The sequence below is a fragment of the Thunnus maccoyii genome, chromosome 7 (assembly GCF_910596095.1).
Source record: "Thunnus maccoyii chromosome 7, fThuMac1.1, whole genome shotgun sequence".
NCBI classification, from domain to species: Eukaryota; Metazoa; Chordata; class Actinopteri; order Scombriformes; family Scombridae; genus Thunnus; species Thunnus maccoyii.
In genome coordinates, this window is record NC_056539.1 from 2,023,557 (window position 1) to 2,041,561 (window position 18,005).

The window sequence follows — 18,005 nt, forward strand, 5'->3', positions numbered from 1 at the left end:
AAAGAGGCACACTTTATGAATGAAAAGGCTTCAGTATAGCTGTAGAAAAAGGCAGCTTGGCTCTAACACTATATCTGAAAAGCCTTTGGTATCTGAGAAGACTGAAAAAAATCAAAACACTGTTTTCTGTTGGTGACTGTTGAGTATCATAATCATTACTTATAATCAAGAGTATCATAATCCTTATTTTCCCACAAGAAAATATTCTGGTTCAACATGATACTGAAACTGGTTTCCCTACATTTATTTCCCCTTTACTTTATTTTAAAAAATAACTGCAAAAGATATAAAATTGAAATCCTATGCGTATAAGCCGAGCAACGGTATAAATTATAGCTTTTGTATGTTTCAAAAGGAACAAATTCACCAATATAAAATATAACATTACGAATCTTATTCAACTGTCATTTGCATGTAAAACATTTTGAGCTGTGATCTTTGTATTAATTGTGCTATGCAAATAAATGTATTATTATTAGTCGTAGCAGTAGTAGTACTTTCTTTATTATTATTACTATCATCATTATTATTATTATCATTATTACTATTATATACAGTACCATGACTTGTACTCCACATGAATGGGCATCATGATTTTAAATTATTTTTTAAAAAGAGGAAACTTGGGAATTTTCTGTATTTGTTTGTTTTTAAAATTCAAATGACAAAAACAATTATTACACAAAAACTTGACTTTGAGGGACTTGAGGGCAGGATACTGGGTTGAACAATGTTCTCTGGAAGCAGGAAAAGCTGCACATTTTTGATTTATGGCAAAATAAAAGCCACATAAAAATCTGCTTCAGTTGAGATACTACTTTTAAAAACAAATGAATATTTTAATCTGAAAGCAAAGAGCCTTGCATATATTAATTTTATAACATATATTATATCCAGCAGAGTATTTTGTTCTCTTGGACCAGCCCGTCTGGCCCCCAACCAGGCCTGGGTTAAAAATAATACTCAGGTAGAAGTGCATACAGTACCGGAGTAGTAGAGCCAGGAGGGATGTAGAACAAAGGAACTCCATTTTTGGTGCTCTCAGGAATCATGTAGTTCTCAGGAATTGAATTGAACGACTGGAGGTGCACCAACATCTGATCAGTCTGGTTGATACTGGAAGGACACACAGCACATGTAGTTAGGTAACACTACATCCAAGATTAAAAGAACAGCAACACCTCAGGCTATTTCTCAGTTTACAGATAATTCATGATGATTGAAGTGTTTCTAGATTAATTCATCAAATGTATCATCATTATTTTATGTTCTACACAGTCTCTACTTGTGTTTAATTTCCTGAAAATCACACTTGTTGTAGACAGGTGTAGTACCTCTGCAGTGTGTTCCAGAAGCGGCGGATGACGGAGGTGCGGTACGGGCTGGTGATGGGTTTCCTCTGTGTGCAGCTGATGTCGTGCAGGATGTCGTAGCTTCCCTCCATCGTCACCTCCACCCTGGTGGTTCGCTTGGCGAGGTCCAGCGGCCAGGAGGCGGCTGCCAGGTACTCAATATGCATGTTGTGTTTCCATAGCAGCACCAGCTTCACCTCTAGCTGAGTCCCACCTTGAGACCAAACAATAAGAAACCAAATGTTTCATTCTTCATGAGGACAAAGGCCCAATGCTGCATTATGCTGTGGAAGTATTTTCTCTCAGGCTCTTGACATATCAGGAATTTCTGCAAAGACAGAGGTTTACCTTTGGTGAGGCTGATCTCTCTGATGGTGTAGCCCTCTCTCAGTCGTACAGATACCACGCTGATTAAATGAGCATGGACTTCCTTCTCTGTGTGCTTCTTCCTCCTCATGACCAGGGCTGGGTTACCACTGGCTGACACCAGGTGCTCATTGAACAACTTGTGCTGGGAAACTACAAAACAGTAAGTAGTAAGTGAGTACACCTATTTATGTCATTTTCACCATTACCATGATAACCACCATAATCATCATTAACACCAATAAACTTGTGTTGTATGGTATTTGCATCCAGGAATATAATGTCACTGAGGTCCAGAGGTAAAAAAAATTCCAGAAAGTGATAAAACTAAATTCAAAAAAGAATAAAAAAGGAAACGTCCACTTTTTCAAAAGTCTTGTCATATAAATGTGTTTTAAAAATCAATTTAAGAAATAGCAGCACTTTTACTAAAGTAGGCTTCCTTCCTTCCCTCAGCTGATCTACATGGGTCATATTTGAAGAATTTATAAACAAAGAAATTGACATTCATTCCAACTCAAAATGATGGTAATGAACTATCATTAATAGGCAGGTAGGTAACTGGTAACTAGATAGTAGGTGGCAGTAAGTTCAAATAAATAACTTTCATTCAAAATTATTGAAGAATAGTGTAAGGCTCATTATTGTTTATTTTGCACATAAATTATATTTGTATGGTTTCCAAAAATGGATTTTATTTGCATGTACGACACATTTGTTCTAAGAATTTGAAACAACTTTTGGATTCTGAGGAGAAGAAACTGAAGGTTTGATTTTAGATTCAACTCATCGTCTTTGGTAATTTCACAACAATTTCACAAAGCAAACTTATGATAAATTATGTTAAAATTGAAAATATCTGAAATAATTTTTTTGGGAGTACTTATAAATGATAAGTTATGCTGGAAACCACATTTTTAATGCAGTGTGCCAGAGGCTATTGCAATACTGTATAAAATTGAATGTTTTTAAATTAAAATTGTGTTGGACTGATTTCTGCTGTGTTATTTTATTGGAAATAGCTACCTATTTTGTTGTTGTTGTTTGCCAAAATGTTTGTGCAATTAAGTACAGACCAAAATAAATGTTAATGTCAAATTTTACAATTCAAATTTCAAACTAGCTTTACAATAAAATAGGCCACTTTGTAAACGCAGCCATTTCAGAGATAACATTCATTCAAAATAGATAGCTTTTTCTTAAATCAAGGGTTTATTTCTATAAAGTAAAAACCTACAGATTTCATGTATTCAACACTTGTCAACACTTGTTAATATATGTTGTTGTCTCACCACAGAAGTACTCTGAGTTCATGGACTCAGGGGTCTTGAGGAAGGAGTAGGTTAAGAAGGCCTTGTGGTAGGCATTCATCTCTTGGCTGTCCAGGTCCAGTTCAGGACAGCTCGGCAGGTATGAGCCAAAGGTGGCTAATGAGATGAACTTCATGAGCTCCACATTGGGGATGTAACCAAAGCTGCAGTCATAGGAGTATGCCCCACCCACCTGAAAGGGACAGACACAATGGAAAGACAAGTAGTCAGAGACTCATATTAGCTCTCAAGATGCCTGAACCATTATGGATCAAGATTATGGAATCATGTTTGTCCCAGATTCCCTCTACCATGACAGTTCTTTATGTGGAGTTATTGAGTATGTTGACATGCACATACGTACCTGCACAAAGGAGCAAGCAATGGTTCCACTCCTGAGCTGGTTGAGCAAGGTTTCACACACTGCTACATCAGGAACACTTGTCACTCCATCTGTGATTATAATGATACCTGGAACAGACAGAAGTTAAAGTACTAAGTCCATGACAGAGTTGGAGAGAGGAGTTTGTTGTGTTGGAGTACAGGAAGCGTAACTTGGTGTTATCTAGAAGATTTTCAAAGTCATGGCTGAGTACTTTGCTGATTTCAACAACTCAACTCTTCAGAGATTTCAGAACAAGACCTGAGGGACACTTGGTTAGACACAATAACAAACAGACTGGATCAAGCGAAAGGTAAATAAAAACATTTTATTTCTCTGTATGGTCCTTTCCATAATGTTGTCAGACACTAATAATAAAAATCTGAGCCTCTCAGTGGCAAAAACAAGCACTATTATTGGGCATACATGGACGGGGCACTATTGCAGCCCGTTTTGCTGTTGCTGGCAGAAGCACTCTCACTCAATATTAGACCAATTTCAAAAATTGTTGTCCTCAATAGTCACTTTCATGCAGAATGAGGGTCTCTGGCACAACTTCACCTACTTCTAAGGTGCACAGAGAAGGGAAATAAGTCTAGAAAGATGAGAACTCCCGCAACACTTGTAGTATGAGGAACAACTTTAGTTCCTCATACTAAGTTGTTCCTCATACTACAAGTGTTGCAGGAGTTCTCATCTTTCTAGACTCATTAGTGACTTAGACACAAAAAGATGGGAAAATAGGGTTCAGGTTGACAAATGCTGAAGTTTCCCTTTAAGTACATCTTGAATACATCATCTACATTCCATCTCATACGATGTGTTGTCCAAACATGTCTGAAAATAAATGTGTTGTAGCTGTTACATGGCAGACCTAAAGACATATGCTCTAGATATGGGTGAATAAAGGGGCTGAGCTGTCTTCTTTGGATTGATGGATCAGATGGCAGATGAAGCTGCCAGACATGCCTGGTGGATCCAAAACCATAACGAGGGCTTGCTGGATTTGCCTGGTAGAGTGTGCCTAGAAGGCACCTCTAGAGCATACCTTGGTTGGAGGTTGAAGTCATTATGAAAGCTTTTCAAGCACTTTGATATAAAAGCAGCAGCAAATAGCTGCAGCCAGATGGTGTTCTGTACTTGTCATAGTGGTAAATCGAAACCCTGTTGGTGGACAAAACCAGTGAGGTTGTCATGAGGAAGAAATCAGATGCTGAAGATAGTGTGGATGTAGTTGGAAGGTGGAAGTAACACTGTGAAAAACTCCTAACCTCTAGGTCGAGAAACTAGATGACATCTTAGCTAATAAAGACAAACCTACCAGCACTGGAGTTTGGTGGCAGCAACTGAAGAGCCAGGATGCCCTGGCGGACCATGCTGACCAGTCCCATATCAGCTGACACCATGGATACTCCCTGCTTCCTGTGGGGCTGGTCGTCCAGGTTTGTATTATGGAGACCTGAGCTTTGCACCGCCTCCACAGACTAAAGGTGAAGGACAAAATAAATATATCGGTGTACCATTTTCATCAACATTTAAGACTAACACATTCACAAAATTTGATGTTGCACTGCTTTATGCCAGCTTATAAATGACAAGTAGGGGTTCTGGCACAACTTCACATATTTGCAAGGTTCATAAAGAAGATGCAGTCTTGAAGTATCAAATTATAACCTTTGTTCTGTTGTAATACTGAATTGAGCCACAAGGTGGTACCTCCCTCTGTTTTGATGAGATGGACTTGAAAACCTGGCATGTCTAATCAATGTTAAGTACTGTAGAATAAAATAACATTGTGGAAATTCCCATCAAGTTGTCTGTTGGCTCTCTGATGGTGTTTTCCCAGGACTTTGGGGAACTTGTAGGACAAAAGGTAATTGGTTCTCTCTTGCTTTTCCACTGTATTTCACAAACCAGGATTGGAAGGATCAGATGTACAGTACGTTATTAAAAAGGCAACATGCCTCAGATAAAGTGACATGGGCTTGATCATCACAGGTGACAGCCCTATGAGCAAACCCCCCACCGCCCCATTGGCCCTCCCCCCGCAAGTACCTGGAACTTTAGTTCAGGAGGTGGTACTTAATTTAGTACCACCTCCTGAAGGGTGCCAAAATTTAGCTTCCAGAACTTGTCTCCAAAGCAGACAGAGGACAGTGGAAACAAAAGTAGAACCCACAATAATGGATACAAGCTCAGTTACAGATTGTCCTTGTAATGAAAAAACACCATAAGCAAGTTAGATATCACAGGGCTTCTTCTATCTACATGCTGCCTCCTTCACCAGCCATGGTTCCACATGTTGTCAGTCAGACATTTTTTCTGCCGTCTCACTGCCCACAGAATAACACAAAATAACAGTATGGCAGGATCAGGCAGCATCATTCACTAGCCAGCTAACCTGAGTTCATTAGATCACTATATGTATATCTCTTGGGTCATCAAGTGGTCAGCTCCCATCATAGGTGACATAACAGTACGTTTCATTTATTTAGGCTTACTACACCTACTGGAGGCTCAAATTTGATTTCTGTCATCCCAGAACTCGAAGATTTATCCCTTAGACTCATTCCATCTTACCTGCAGTAGCTTCTAAACTCTCCATTAACTATAAAACATGAAACCAAAGCTTAGTAATTTCCTAAAACAGCTGGTCACTGTACTTTTTAGCAACTGTTACTCAAACAGGAATAAATAGCGCATTTCTTGGGGACTATTTTCAGCAGCAGATGAATCCACATTTGGTGGATGTAGTGAGTATTACTGGCAGCAGGACAGTGTGTGTGGGACTGAGTTAAAATAAACATGTCCACCAGTGCAGCAGTGTGATTCACTGATGTGTTTTTAATAGTTTTTGGACAACGGAGCTCAATGACACAGAGGAATAAGATATATCAGGCTTTCATGCACACACAATACTTGTTGGTAGATCAATTCATTGTTGGTTTGGTCTTTTCATGGAATTTGTTGACAATAAGAAAAATACAGAATATTGCCAGCCCTATTCTATAAGATGATGGACAGACTGACACTGATAATATCGATATTGATAAGGATTCATATGAGAGAGTTTCACATTACTTTTGAAATAAAAGAGCTAGGGTTTGTTTTAATGAGATCTGACATTAGATATCAAAATAACATAAAGATATGTCCATATGCACTTGCCTGTTCATGCTGCTGATGTAGGACTTCTGCGATGTTGCTCTCCACTGCTCTGAGCTGCTGATAGATGTGATGCAGGAACTCATCAAGATCTGTTCTTTCAAGCTGACAACCCTGCACCAATACCTGCACAAGGAATAAAGCCTGTCAGAGGACTTGAACTACATCTACAGCAGCTTTATGCAACACTTGGCAAAAAATACAACATATGTCAGTATTAGGAATCTGCAATCAGAATAACCTGCCATGCATAGAAAACAATGGCTAACGTAAAGTTAAATGGTTAGTTTAAATGGTCAAGTTTAAATGCATAGATCTAGATAAGGATGCATGTTGTGCTGGGGGGCTTTTGGGAAATATATTCAAGTAATTGTAAAAAAACAGGATGAAATGTAGACTAATGACCTGATGGGAACTGAGGCCAATAATTGATGAATATGCCAAGATGGTGACGAAGATCTTAGGTTTGAAAAGTTGATCAGTTCCAGGGACTTTGAATGGTTGAGCCAGACCAGCCAGACACCTCGACAAGGCATGAAACACTTCATCGAAGATCATCTCTCCTGTGCTGTCATCCTGGAAAACAGAAAACAAAACATAACCTCAAAAACAAACTGGGAATTGCATCCTGCCATACAGTCATAACAGCTGTAGCAGTATTAACCAAGAGTCCTGCAGTATTATGCATTAACAGTTATGTACTTCTGCATATTGTCATTTTTCAATGACCCTAACCCTGAATGGCTTTGACTGGAAAAAAGCCCCATCCCAAATGAATTATTGAGGTTGATATTGAGTTCAGCTTTTAAGAGTCTACAGCCATCCTAGCAGCTCTGTGAGACTGCATTTAGGCACAGTGGTGCTTTGAGCCAAACGCTGATGTCATGTCTAAGATGCTGATGTTTATTTATCAGGTTTAGTAAAATGTTGACCTGATGATAACAACTCAATCCGCTGGGCACATGAATGTCTGAGCCAGCATGAAGAACACCATACAAATTAAATAACTGAAACTAAATTAATGGTTTGTGACTGAAGCTTATTTGTGTCAGTCAAATTCATTCAGGAAACAAGCTACCAACCGCTTAACTGTGTTTAAGTCTTACCACGATCCCTGTGGAGGGGCTGAGGTCCAGCTCGATGATGAAGCGGTACCTCCGGGCTAGGAAGGTTGCCCGGGTGGACGGCATCAACATGTAGGGGTACATGGTGGGGGAGAAATCCGGCTGCCATCCTTTAGGTAGGATGCTCAGTAAGTCTAATTCATTCTCTGAGTTCAGCTGGAAATGAAATGAGAGTCAAACATGGCGTCAGTAACAAATCATTTTAAATATTTATGAAGGTCTAAGCTTTCTCTGACTATCAGACAAACATTTTACAGGCTCCAGCATGACATTTTTTAAGAACTTTTTAAGAGGGCTATTTGAAGCTGTAAAGAGTCACGTTTGTCTACCTTAACATTATTTTAATGTTAATATTAAAGCCACTATGTCAAATTTGAAATTTTTCTTGAAATTTAATGCAGCAAGGTACTACAAGATGAAATCAACAGGATAAACTTAAGAACAAACTGTGAATGAATTGTTGAAAAGAATGCTGAAAGATGCTCCTGGGCCTCCATGTAAACAGGAAAAGGTAGAGACAGAGTTAACTCACCAGTTCAGGCTTTGAGGCAGGCCAGATGACTTGGTTAAGTTTACCAAGGAACCAGGCCAGACGCACATTCCTGGAGATCCGATACTCCTCCTTCATCAAAAGGTAGATCTGGTCAGCCTCCTCCACCTTATGATGACAAACACAATACATGCAAGTGGAATGTAAAGAGTTCTGCCCCCTTTAAACAAAACCTACAACAATGAAACTCATGACTGTGTGACAGCACCATCATTTCTCAGCTGGTAAAAGACCTGACAAGAAATGTATGGACTCCTACAGCATATACACAACAGTGGATGGCATGTTCCTCTGAAGAGTGAATAAAGTACTGGGAACAATATTAATTACAATAAAATTATAATCATTGTTTTGTAGTGTTTTAAAAGATATTACAATAAATATATGGTAAACAGAGCAATAGTTCTTGTTGACAGATCTGGATCAGGCCGTCTGTAGATGACGACTACAGTACCTTTGTACTGTTTGAACATTCTAGGACACTAAAAAGGAAGTGAGGACCCGGTCCACTGTTTATCAGAAGACCTAAATGTTTTGTAAAAATGTAATAGCTAAAATAAATATTTTTCGGTGAACAAGTAAATGCAATCAACTCAATAATTGACGTAGTTTAAATATTGCATGGTCTGCTGCCTTTCATCTGCATATCGCTGAGCATGCTGACAGGTCAGAAATATGCAACAAAATCCCCCCAAACCTGAATGTGCCTGCACATGAAGTCAGCCGGACAGTTAGTGCTAGCTGCTGACGGCAGGCTTGTTATCGTCCACAGGTGTCAGCGCTACTCCAGCGACTGTTTTAAATGATAGTGCACTTTAAACAGGACTTCCTCAACTTATGACTGTTTGGACAAACATGTAAATGAATTATATTTGTGTGACAGAGTGAAGCTCATATTACCTCATTGTCCTGTCTCTCTGCCATGCCTTGAGTAGCATAAGGCCTGCAGGATGTTAGCGACCCACAGATGACCGATATTCTCTTCGGTTTGTGCAAAGAAATCTATCCTAATATTTGTTTATCATCTAGCTTGTCTTATGATCAGGTTCATGTTTTTCGTAGAGCCGTGTTAGCTTCCACAGGATGAAAACACCTACTTCTTCCGGTACTAGCCTTCAAAATAAAACGTGTTAGACTAGCGTAGATAAGAACCAATCATAATGTTTTGTGTACAATAACTTCCGGGTAGAAAACCCGCGTCACATACACAAAATTTAATGGCGCGGAGCAACTGAAATCCACTGTCAACCATGGATGTATTATAAGAGCTTTTATTATACATCCATGCTCTCAACTGAAGAGAAAATGGTTCAGTCTTGTTGTGTATGGGAGTTCCGGGTAACGAGAGTCGAGGAGGGTTCGGGTGTTTCAGTGTGTGTGTGTGTGAGTGTGTAACTCATCCCCACAGTCTCAGAGTTCAATCCACTCGGTAAAAACTCGTTTTGTGTTCCCTACAACCCCAACCCATAATCTTTTAGATTGGTTGAATGAGGGAATAAGCCTTTGAAGACAACATTTTCATTTTGTTTTCTTCTTTTTGATGGTAACAGACAGTGTTCACACTTTACTTAAGTAAAATACAAGTAAAAGTCCTTGATTTGAAATCCTACTTAAGTACAATAGTGGAGTAAATTTACTCAAATGCTGTACTTTTTTTTTTTTTTTTCATTTTGAGTATTATTTTTATTAACAGATTTTTCATACCAACATATAAACCACACAAAAATCAATGCCCAAAACTTACAAAACCTAAACACACACCATGGGGAGAGGGATAGAAGTAACTGAGAGGTAGTTCATCTTAACCATGCATCAGGGACACAAAACATCACAACAGTACATATCATATATCATTACATGTGGTTACTTTAAAGCCCATCAAAATTAATATATATGGATACAAATACAGTCATTTATGTTGACATTTTAAATGATTGAATCACAGATTCTCCATGTGAGTAACCAAAACAAGTTCATGCAAGCACAGTAGAGTTGATGTCTTCCAGTCTTTGAGAGTTTTTTTGCTAGTACCATGCCCATCAATGAAGCTGTTTGGATGTGTGAAGGGAGAGTTAAAGAGTCCTCTGAGCATCCAAAGAGAACCAAGTCCTTGTCAGGAGAGAGAGAGTCCTGTGGTAAACACCAGCAAAATAAATACATTCTTGACCAGAATGGATGAATTATTGAATAGTCCCACAATAAATGCATCAATGTACCATCATTTGATTTACATTTATCACAGATTGGAGACATGGAGGGGTAAAATGTATGTAATATGACCTCAAGTACTGTACAACACAAATTATTTGAGCTCCTTTATATTTCAGTACATATATTGTTCTTTTTACAGAACTACATTTATCTGACAACCATAGTTTAGTTAGTTACATTTCAGATTAAGACTTTACATACAACAACATATGCTAAGCTTTTAAAATACAATGCATATTTTATATATTAACCCAGTGATCCCCCTTTTTTTTCAAAATATACATTTATTAGAACTTGAAATTAGACCTAATTCTCCAAAACCAATTACAATTATATATCATTATCCATCTTAAAATCAATCTCTGTTATGACTTTTTTAAAACTAGAAGAGGAAAACATCCCTTTGTGATAGCTGTTTGTGTGTTAATAATCTATTCCATCTGACATCCAATAAATCACTCAAGTACGGCTGATTCAATATAATTTTTGCAACACACATAAATTACAATCCAAATTGAAATATTTATGGAGGAATTCATTGCAAGGGTATTTCTCATTCAGAAACTTTAAATCTTTAACGGGTGATAAAGACAACACAGGATATGGTTTGTATTTCTTTAATATATTGACAGCACTCATAGTTCTTTAGCCCCTGCTCCTCTGATGATTTGATTATCACATCTCTCGTCAGTGGATTTGAAGGTATCAGTTGTGAGAGGTGGAAGTAGCTGCAACCCTTGAGTTTGCTCCTTTTACAAGAAGGGACCGCCTTTTCAACAGAGGTGAAATGTCTAAGTGAAAAGCTCAAATCACATTTCTGAATGAAATTGTCATATTATAAAACAGAACCAGTTCCAAGATGACAATGCCCCAATTCATAGGGCATGAGGGGTCACTGGATAGTTTGATTAGTATGAAAATGATGTGAATCAGATGCTATGGCCTGCACAGTCACCAGATCTCAACCCAACTAAACACCTATGAGAGATTTTGGACTGACATGTAAGGCAGCACTCTCCACCACCATCACCAAAACACCAAATGAGGGAATATCTTTTTGAAGAATGGTGTTCATCCCTCCAGAAGAGTTCAAGAGACTTGTAGAATCAATGCCAAAGCTGAGGAACACCATTCTTCAAAAAGATATTCCCTCATTTGGTGGGAATAGGGAAAAGGTTGGGAGGCAATAATACAGTAACTGTTCTGAACCACCCTCCTGTCCAGAAGGTGGCGGTAATGTCCCACAAAGCTGTTTGCTAACCGCCAATAAACAATAAGGACGAAGAACAGTCTTACGTCATCTTGAGTGCGACGGTGAGCTGTCCTCCCCATGTGTTTACAAGCAGCTGTAACTTGCGTGTGTTTAACGCTCTCTTCTTGCTCCGCTCGTTTTGAATGATGGAGAAAAAAGGCTCAAACTCCGTAGGTAAGAAACCAAAACCGGCGAAACTCAAAGACCCCTCCGACCCCGTCAAAAACTTCGAGAAGTGGAAGAAAAAATACAACAAGACCAAAGCTCGAGTGAAGCGACAGAGGGCGCAGACGCAGAGGCCGCAGTGGCAGGTAGAACGCGATGACATCCAGAGGCTCGTGAGCAGGTACGCAGACATCAACAGCAAGGAAGCCGTAAAGTTTTCAGACTTTCCCATCTCCAAGAAAACCCTGCTGGGGCTACAGGCGGCTCAGTACAGACAGCCCACCGAGATCCAGAGGCAGACTGTCGGCTTCGCTCTACAGGGGAAGGATGTACTCGGCGCGGCCAAAACCGGCTCCGGGAAGACTTTAGCTTTCCTTATCCCGGTTCTGGAGTGCCTGTACCGCCAGCAGTGGACCTCCATGGACGGCCTCGGCGCTCTCATCATCTCCCCCACCAGAGAGCTCGCCTACCAGACCTTCGAAGTCCTCCGCAAAGTGGGGAAGAACCACGAGTTCTCCGCTGGTCTCATCATCGGCGGCAAGGAGCTGAAGAGCGAGGCGGAGAAGATCCACCGCACCAACATCGTCATCTGCACCCCGGGCCGCCTGCTGCAGCACATGGACGAAACAGCCGCCTTCCACGCCTCCGACCTCCACATGCTGGTGCTGGACGAAGCCGACCGCATCCTGGACATGGGCTTCGCGGATACACTCAACGCCATCGTGGAGAACCTCCCCACGTCGCGTCAGACGCTGCTGTTCTCCGCCACGCAGACCAAGTCTGTTAAAGACCTGGCTCGGCTCAGCCTGAAAGACCCGGAGTACGTGTGGGTTCATGAGAAGGCCAAGTTCAGCACCCCAGCCACCCTGGAGCAGAGCTACGTGCTGTGTGAGCTCCATCAGAAGGTTAACATGCTCTACTCGTTCATCAGGAGCCACCTGCAGAAGAAGACCATAGTCTTCTTCGCCTGCTGCAAGGAGGTACAGTACCTGTTCCGGACCTTTTGCCGCCTCAGACCTGGCATACCGGTCCTTGCCCTGCACGGCAAACAGCAGCAGATGAAGAGGGTGGAGGTCTACAACGACTTTCTCAGAAAGCAGAACGCTGTGTTGTTCGCCACGGACATCGCCGCCAGAGGCTTGGACTTCCCTGCTGTCAACTGGGTGCTGCAGTTCGACTGTCCGGAGGACGCAGACACCTACATCCACAGGGTGGGGCGGACAGCCAGGTACAAGGAGGGGGGAGAGGCCCTGCTGCTGCTGCTGCCCTCGGAGGAGAAGGGCATGGTCGCCCAGCTGCAGGAGAAGAAGGTGCCCATCAATAAGATCCAGGTGAGCCCTCATGTGTCTGTCTGTGTGTGTCATCCACAGCATCACACTACAAGTTCACGCAAAGCACTGATCATACACACAGAGATCAGAAAACTCAGTTTATGAAGTTTTATGAAAAATACTGCTGACAGATCTTGTTTTGATTCGAGAGATTCAAGTATGACTTTACACAGGAAGGAGAAATAACATATGAGAATATGCAGTCTCATCACTTATGAAGCAGTTTTCCTGCCTCATTATCTTCTTGCATGGTCACCTCTTTGCTCCTCATTGACAGGTGACTCCACCTCAATTGAAGTCTCAACTCTCAGTCAGCTCTGAGCCACTTGTGAGCTCTCTTGTGGTGAACTTATGTTGAAATGACACACAGCTGTCCAACAAACATTGAGTAGCCAAGTGTCCAATTACATCTAAGGCTCTGTTCCATTAAAGGTTCCCAGCAAACCAATACGAGAGCCCTGAAACCTGCACATGTAAATGGAATACAGCCATGATGTTATGTTGGTTATTTTTATCTATTTATTTTCCGCTGCATCAATTTTGTTTACACTCAAACCCGTGTTATGTACACGTGTGCGTGCCTGTGTTGTTTACATCCAGTCTTCTTCCTTGCCTTTGGATGTATACAACTTTGTTGTTTGGTACGTTACTACCACCAACTGTCAATCAGTGAAATATCATGAAACCATCAGCATGAATGCGTATGATGCCACCCACCCAGTTTAAATGTATATCCTTGTGTGTGTACTAGTCAGGGCTTCAGCAATTAATTGAGTAGTCGATCAACAGAACATTGATTGCAATTTTGATAATTGGTTCATCATTTGGAGTTTAAAGAAAAAAAAAAGAAAGAAAGAAATTCTCTGATTCTAGCTTCTAAAATGTAAATATTTCCTGGTTTATTTAGTCTTTTATTGTATAAAACCCTGTGTTGTAGCCTCATAGGTTTATGCTAGCACAGGACGACATGACGCAGCACTCGGCGCTCTTGCAGATTAAATCTGATATAACCAGGGAGATAATGTGTCAGGAACACATTAATTATCTTATTTTATGTTGTATATGTGTCATAGTTAATATTCTGTATGTTGTCTATATTTAATATTTGAGTTAATTATCTCTTATTGATTTGTGAATTTCTATTAATGTTAGTGCACTTCATGTCATACTAGTCTGAACCTTTGTAATATTTCTTACTTTCACATTCATGTAATAGATTTCCAAGATATTAGTATTAATTGTGTATCGGGTAATTCACCGGTGCATTTAATTGTTGCATTTAGTGTGTTTGGCCACTAGTGGGCACCATGACTTCACTGTGGAGTATTTTCTCTTTATAGTCAGTACATGATTCTATGCCATTAATATATAATGGGGAGCAGATTTTCTTGTTTTTTTTTATGTATTATATTCTTCCCATTGCTTATTTCAGATAACACATCACACATGTTGATGTCATCCACAAACAACCTTTAATTAAAGGATTCTGACAGTGTGAATGAATACAATCTTTTAATAATAATTTGATGTCTTAATAGCCAGTATGAACAGGAGGAATGATTACAGCGAGGAAAACCTCTTTCTGACTGTTGTTTTAAGGCACACTGGAAAAATTGTGAAGCTTTCCTTTAAAAAGTTATGGACATTTAAGGTCGTTGGGAAACAATGATCTACAATTTTCACCACTTTTGGACCTTTTATAGACCAAAGACCAGTAGATTAATCAAGAAAATAATCAACAGATTAGTTGATAATGAAATGATCATGAGTTGCAGCCCTAGTACTAGTAGAGCAGGAGTGTCAAACAGAATGGGACCCGCTCTTGAAAACAGTCCTCCGTAGCATAGTGGTCAGAAACTCTGTAAGGTACTTTAACTACAACACAAACACACAGCTGTGAGTATTGTTCACAGCAGCAGAACAGTAGACGACATCTGTATTGACTGTTATGGTTTGATTGATTCCAGGTGAACCCGGATAAACTGCAGAGTGTTCAGCAGAAGCTGGAGGCCTTCCTGGCCCAGGAGAAGGAGCAGAAGGAGCGAGCCCAGAGGTGTTTCGTCTCCTACCTGCGCTCTGTCTACCTGATGAAGAACAAAGATGTGTTTGATGTCTTTAAACTGCAGATTCATGAGTATGCGGTCTCTCTGGGCCTGGCTTTGGCCCCCAGGGTGCGCTTCTTAAATAAAGCTCAGGCACAGAGAGCTGAGAAAGAAGAGCAACGAGAGGAAGAGCAGTCTGAGGAGGAGGAGGAGCTGAGGAGCTTCAAGTCTCAGCTGAGAGGAGAGCCTTCTCACCAGGAAAGTCAGAGCTCAGAGTCAGAAGATTCAGCTGATGATGAGGAAGAGGAGGATCAGTCCAAGACACTACTCCTAAGCGAGGATGATGATGATGATGATGATGATCTAAAAGACTTGGACCTGTTGACAGTCAAAAGAAAGGACGTCTTCAATCTGACAGGGGACCAAGAGAGTTCTGAGGAGCCGGATGAGGATGCCCAAAAGAAAACTGAGAAAGAGACAAAGTTCACAGAGGCCAAAAAAGTCCTCAAGAGAAACTTCCAGGTCAACACCAAAGTGACTTTCAGTGAAAAGGGAGAGGCTGTGCAGCTGTGGCCACCAGTCCAGCGCTCAGCGACTGGTAAGGAGAAGGAGGAGGAGGAGGAAGAGGAGGTTTCAGGTATCAACGTGGAGAAGGCCCGGGAGAGGCTGAAACGAGAAGACCAGGAGTTTGACAAGCAGGAGTACAGCCGCAAGGTGAAGGCCAAACACAGAGAGAAGAGGCTGAAGGCAAAGGCAGCCAGGAGGGAGGCCAGCAAGCAGCATGGACAGAAATCTGATGAGGAGGAGGAGGATGAGGTGGTGGCATACCTGGCAAATCACAGCGAAGACGAGTTTGACCCTAGCACCCTGCCGGATCCTGATAAACAGCGCTCTGAGGAGGAGGAGGATGATGATGGTGGTCATCAAGCCAGGTTAGCTAAACGGCACCACAGCAGTGAAAGCAGCGACGAGGAAGAGGAGGAGCTCCCAGCAGGGAAGAGGAAGAAAGTGAGGCAGCAGGAAGATGAGCACACAGCCCTGGACACTGGTCTCTCTCTGGCTGAAGACGAGGAGTTAGTCTTGCAGCTGCTGGGAGGAGGAAGGTAGAGTTTGGACGTCTACAGACATCATGAACTCATCAGTTAAATAAAATTCCAACAACAAAGTCAGTATTTAATTCAGGAAATGTCCAAACACAGAAGCAGAGTTTTTGTATCTCACAAGAGACGGATAATAAGAATGGGCTGAGATATCCTGACTTTTGGCTTCTTGCTGGATCCTACATTTCCCATAATGCAACCAATAGCATCTTTTTATTTTAGATTCTCCCAGCGTGATAAACACCCACATCTTTCAAACTGAACACCACCAGTTTGTAACGCAGAGTTTCTGTTTAAAAAGTAGCAGCATCCAAACCCAAGCTGAGGAAACCCCCCCAGTGACATCACCATCAGATGACATCATCAGGGTTATATTGTTGACTAAGCTCCTCCAGAGCCACAGAAGACATTATGCAACACTTCTCACAGGCTGAGCAGTCGGTAGAGTGCCTGATTAATTTACTGTTGTCCCACAATGCAATGCACAACTATTATTAAGGAACTACTCACAGGTAGAAACATGTATACAAATTCTATATGTGAACAAACAGCTGTAAAAAGCGGAAAAGTATATCTTTAAGAAAAAAGTGTTTTCTCTTGCAGGTTTTGAAATATGTGCATATCTTGTTCTTTTCTGTTCTTTAAACAGCAAAATACATTAATTTTATGTATATTAACAGCAACTTGTGATGCAATGCAGATACACAAACTATCTTTTCTTACTGTGTAGTGTGGAATTAAGGACACAGCTAGTCAATGGTCACCTACTAAACCAATTGAGAGCCACTGACTAATGAAAGTGTCTACTTGTGATCCCTTCTCACAGGCATTCACTCATTGTGAACACCAGATTGTGTCATTAGAAGGCTTTTTAGAGGCCGGAAGTGGTAAACATATTCAGAAGGCAAAAATTATATGGAAATAAATGTAATTTTTTGTAAAAGAAATGTTTTGTTGTCTTGTTTGTTTAATCATCATGTTACCCCTCAGATTTATCTTGTGACCTTTTGAGGACGCAACTCTCAGGTTTGGAGCCGCTGGTCTGAGGGGTGTTCAGACAAGATTTTACAACTCTGGAAAGTTATTACAGCAGCAACTGTTTTATGTTTGGTTGTGACAATAGTGAGGCACAAAGGAAAGTCTGTATGATGTTCACTGTGATGGATTTCCTCATTCATGCAACTTTTAAGTGTCTCATAGTATATGGAAACCTGACAGGGTGGAACAATACAGTAATCAGACATTCAAAGCACTACAGCATACTTGCAAATTGCCTGGTAGTGATGCAAAGGAAATGTAGCTTTTAGTCAACTAACTAAAACATGCAAATGCAGTAAAGCTGCTCTAATCAATAATCTTATATCAACAACTGATGACTAATGTGAAAAGGGTCACTCACACTCATGTGCCCACAGACCATTATCACCAGACTACACTTCCCTACAGCTGGTTGTAGATTTCTGGTCAACAAACTCCACTTTCATCAATGTCAGTGTACACAGTGTAATCAGTGTTTCTACCTGTTCTGAATGGCCTCACTGGCTCCCATCTCTCTCTAACAACTCTGTCTTTTGGGTGTCTTTGGAATCTTGACACAGTGAATCGTACAAACTCTTCTTGAAGGTGTTCATGGTGTTGAATTCACAAAAACATCA

The 18,005-nt window shown here is 40.7% G+C and overlaps 2 protein-coding genes across 7 annotated transcripts in view; one reads left to right on the forward strand and one right to left on the reverse strand.

The window, feature by feature from the left end:
* szt2 (SZT2 subunit of KICSTOR complex) overlaps positions 1–9,365 on the reverse strand; it is a 113,007-nt gene extending 103,642 nt beyond the window's left edge. For 3 of the 6 annotated variants that reach the window (XM_042417808.1, XM_042417811.1, XM_042417809.1), the window contains exons 1-11: positions 9,150–9,365; positions 8,232–8,357; positions 7,682–7,855; positions 6,981–7,151; positions 6,579–6,701; positions 4,732–4,894; positions 3,393–3,499; positions 3,011–3,221; positions 1,701–1,871; positions 1,335–1,566; positions 987–1,116 (exon numbers count right to left, since the gene is read on the reverse strand). In XM_042417808.1, the coding sequence (XP_042273742.1) occupies positions 987–1,116; positions 1,335–1,566; positions 1,701–1,871; positions 3,011–3,221; positions 3,393–3,499; positions 4,732–4,894; positions 6,579–6,701; positions 6,981–7,151; positions 7,682–7,855; positions 8,232–8,357; positions 9,150–9,173 (1,632 nt within the window). In that variant the 5' untranslated portion in view covers positions 9,174–9,365. The remainder of the gene's footprint in view (positions 1–986; positions 1,117–1,334; positions 1,567–1,700; positions 1,872–3,010; positions 3,222–3,392; positions 3,500–4,731; positions 4,895–6,578; positions 6,702–6,980; positions 7,152–7,681; positions 7,856–8,231; positions 8,358–9,149) is intronic. The other 3 variants (XM_042417810.1, XM_042417813.1, XM_042417807.1) reach the window with 1 other exon arrangement.
* A 2,264-nt stretch (positions 9,366–11,629) lies between these two features.
* Positions 11,630–17,297, forward strand: ddx10 (DEAD (Asp-Glu-Ala-Asp) box polypeptide 10). Its single transcript, XM_042416217.1, has 2 exons — positions 11,630–13,208; positions 15,176–17,297. Exons 1-2 carry the CDS (start codon positions 11,856–11,858, stop codon positions 16,355–16,357), a joined length of 2,535 nt encoding a protein of 844 aa, XP_042272151.1. The 5' UTR covers positions 11,630–11,855; the 3' UTR covers positions 16,358–17,297.
* The last annotated feature ends 708 nt before the right edge of the window (positions 17,298–18,005 follow it).

Excerpts from the sequence above, each read along its gene's own strand:
- ddx10 (XM_042416217.1), top strand. The coding sequence starts at position 11,856 with ATGATGGAGAAAAAAGGCTCAAACTCCGTAGGTAAGAAACCAAAACCG. Across the intron at positions 13,209-15,175 it reads TGCCCATCAATAAGATCCAG|GTGAACCCGGATAAACTGCA; the intron begins GTGAGCCCTCAT and ends GATTGATTCCAG.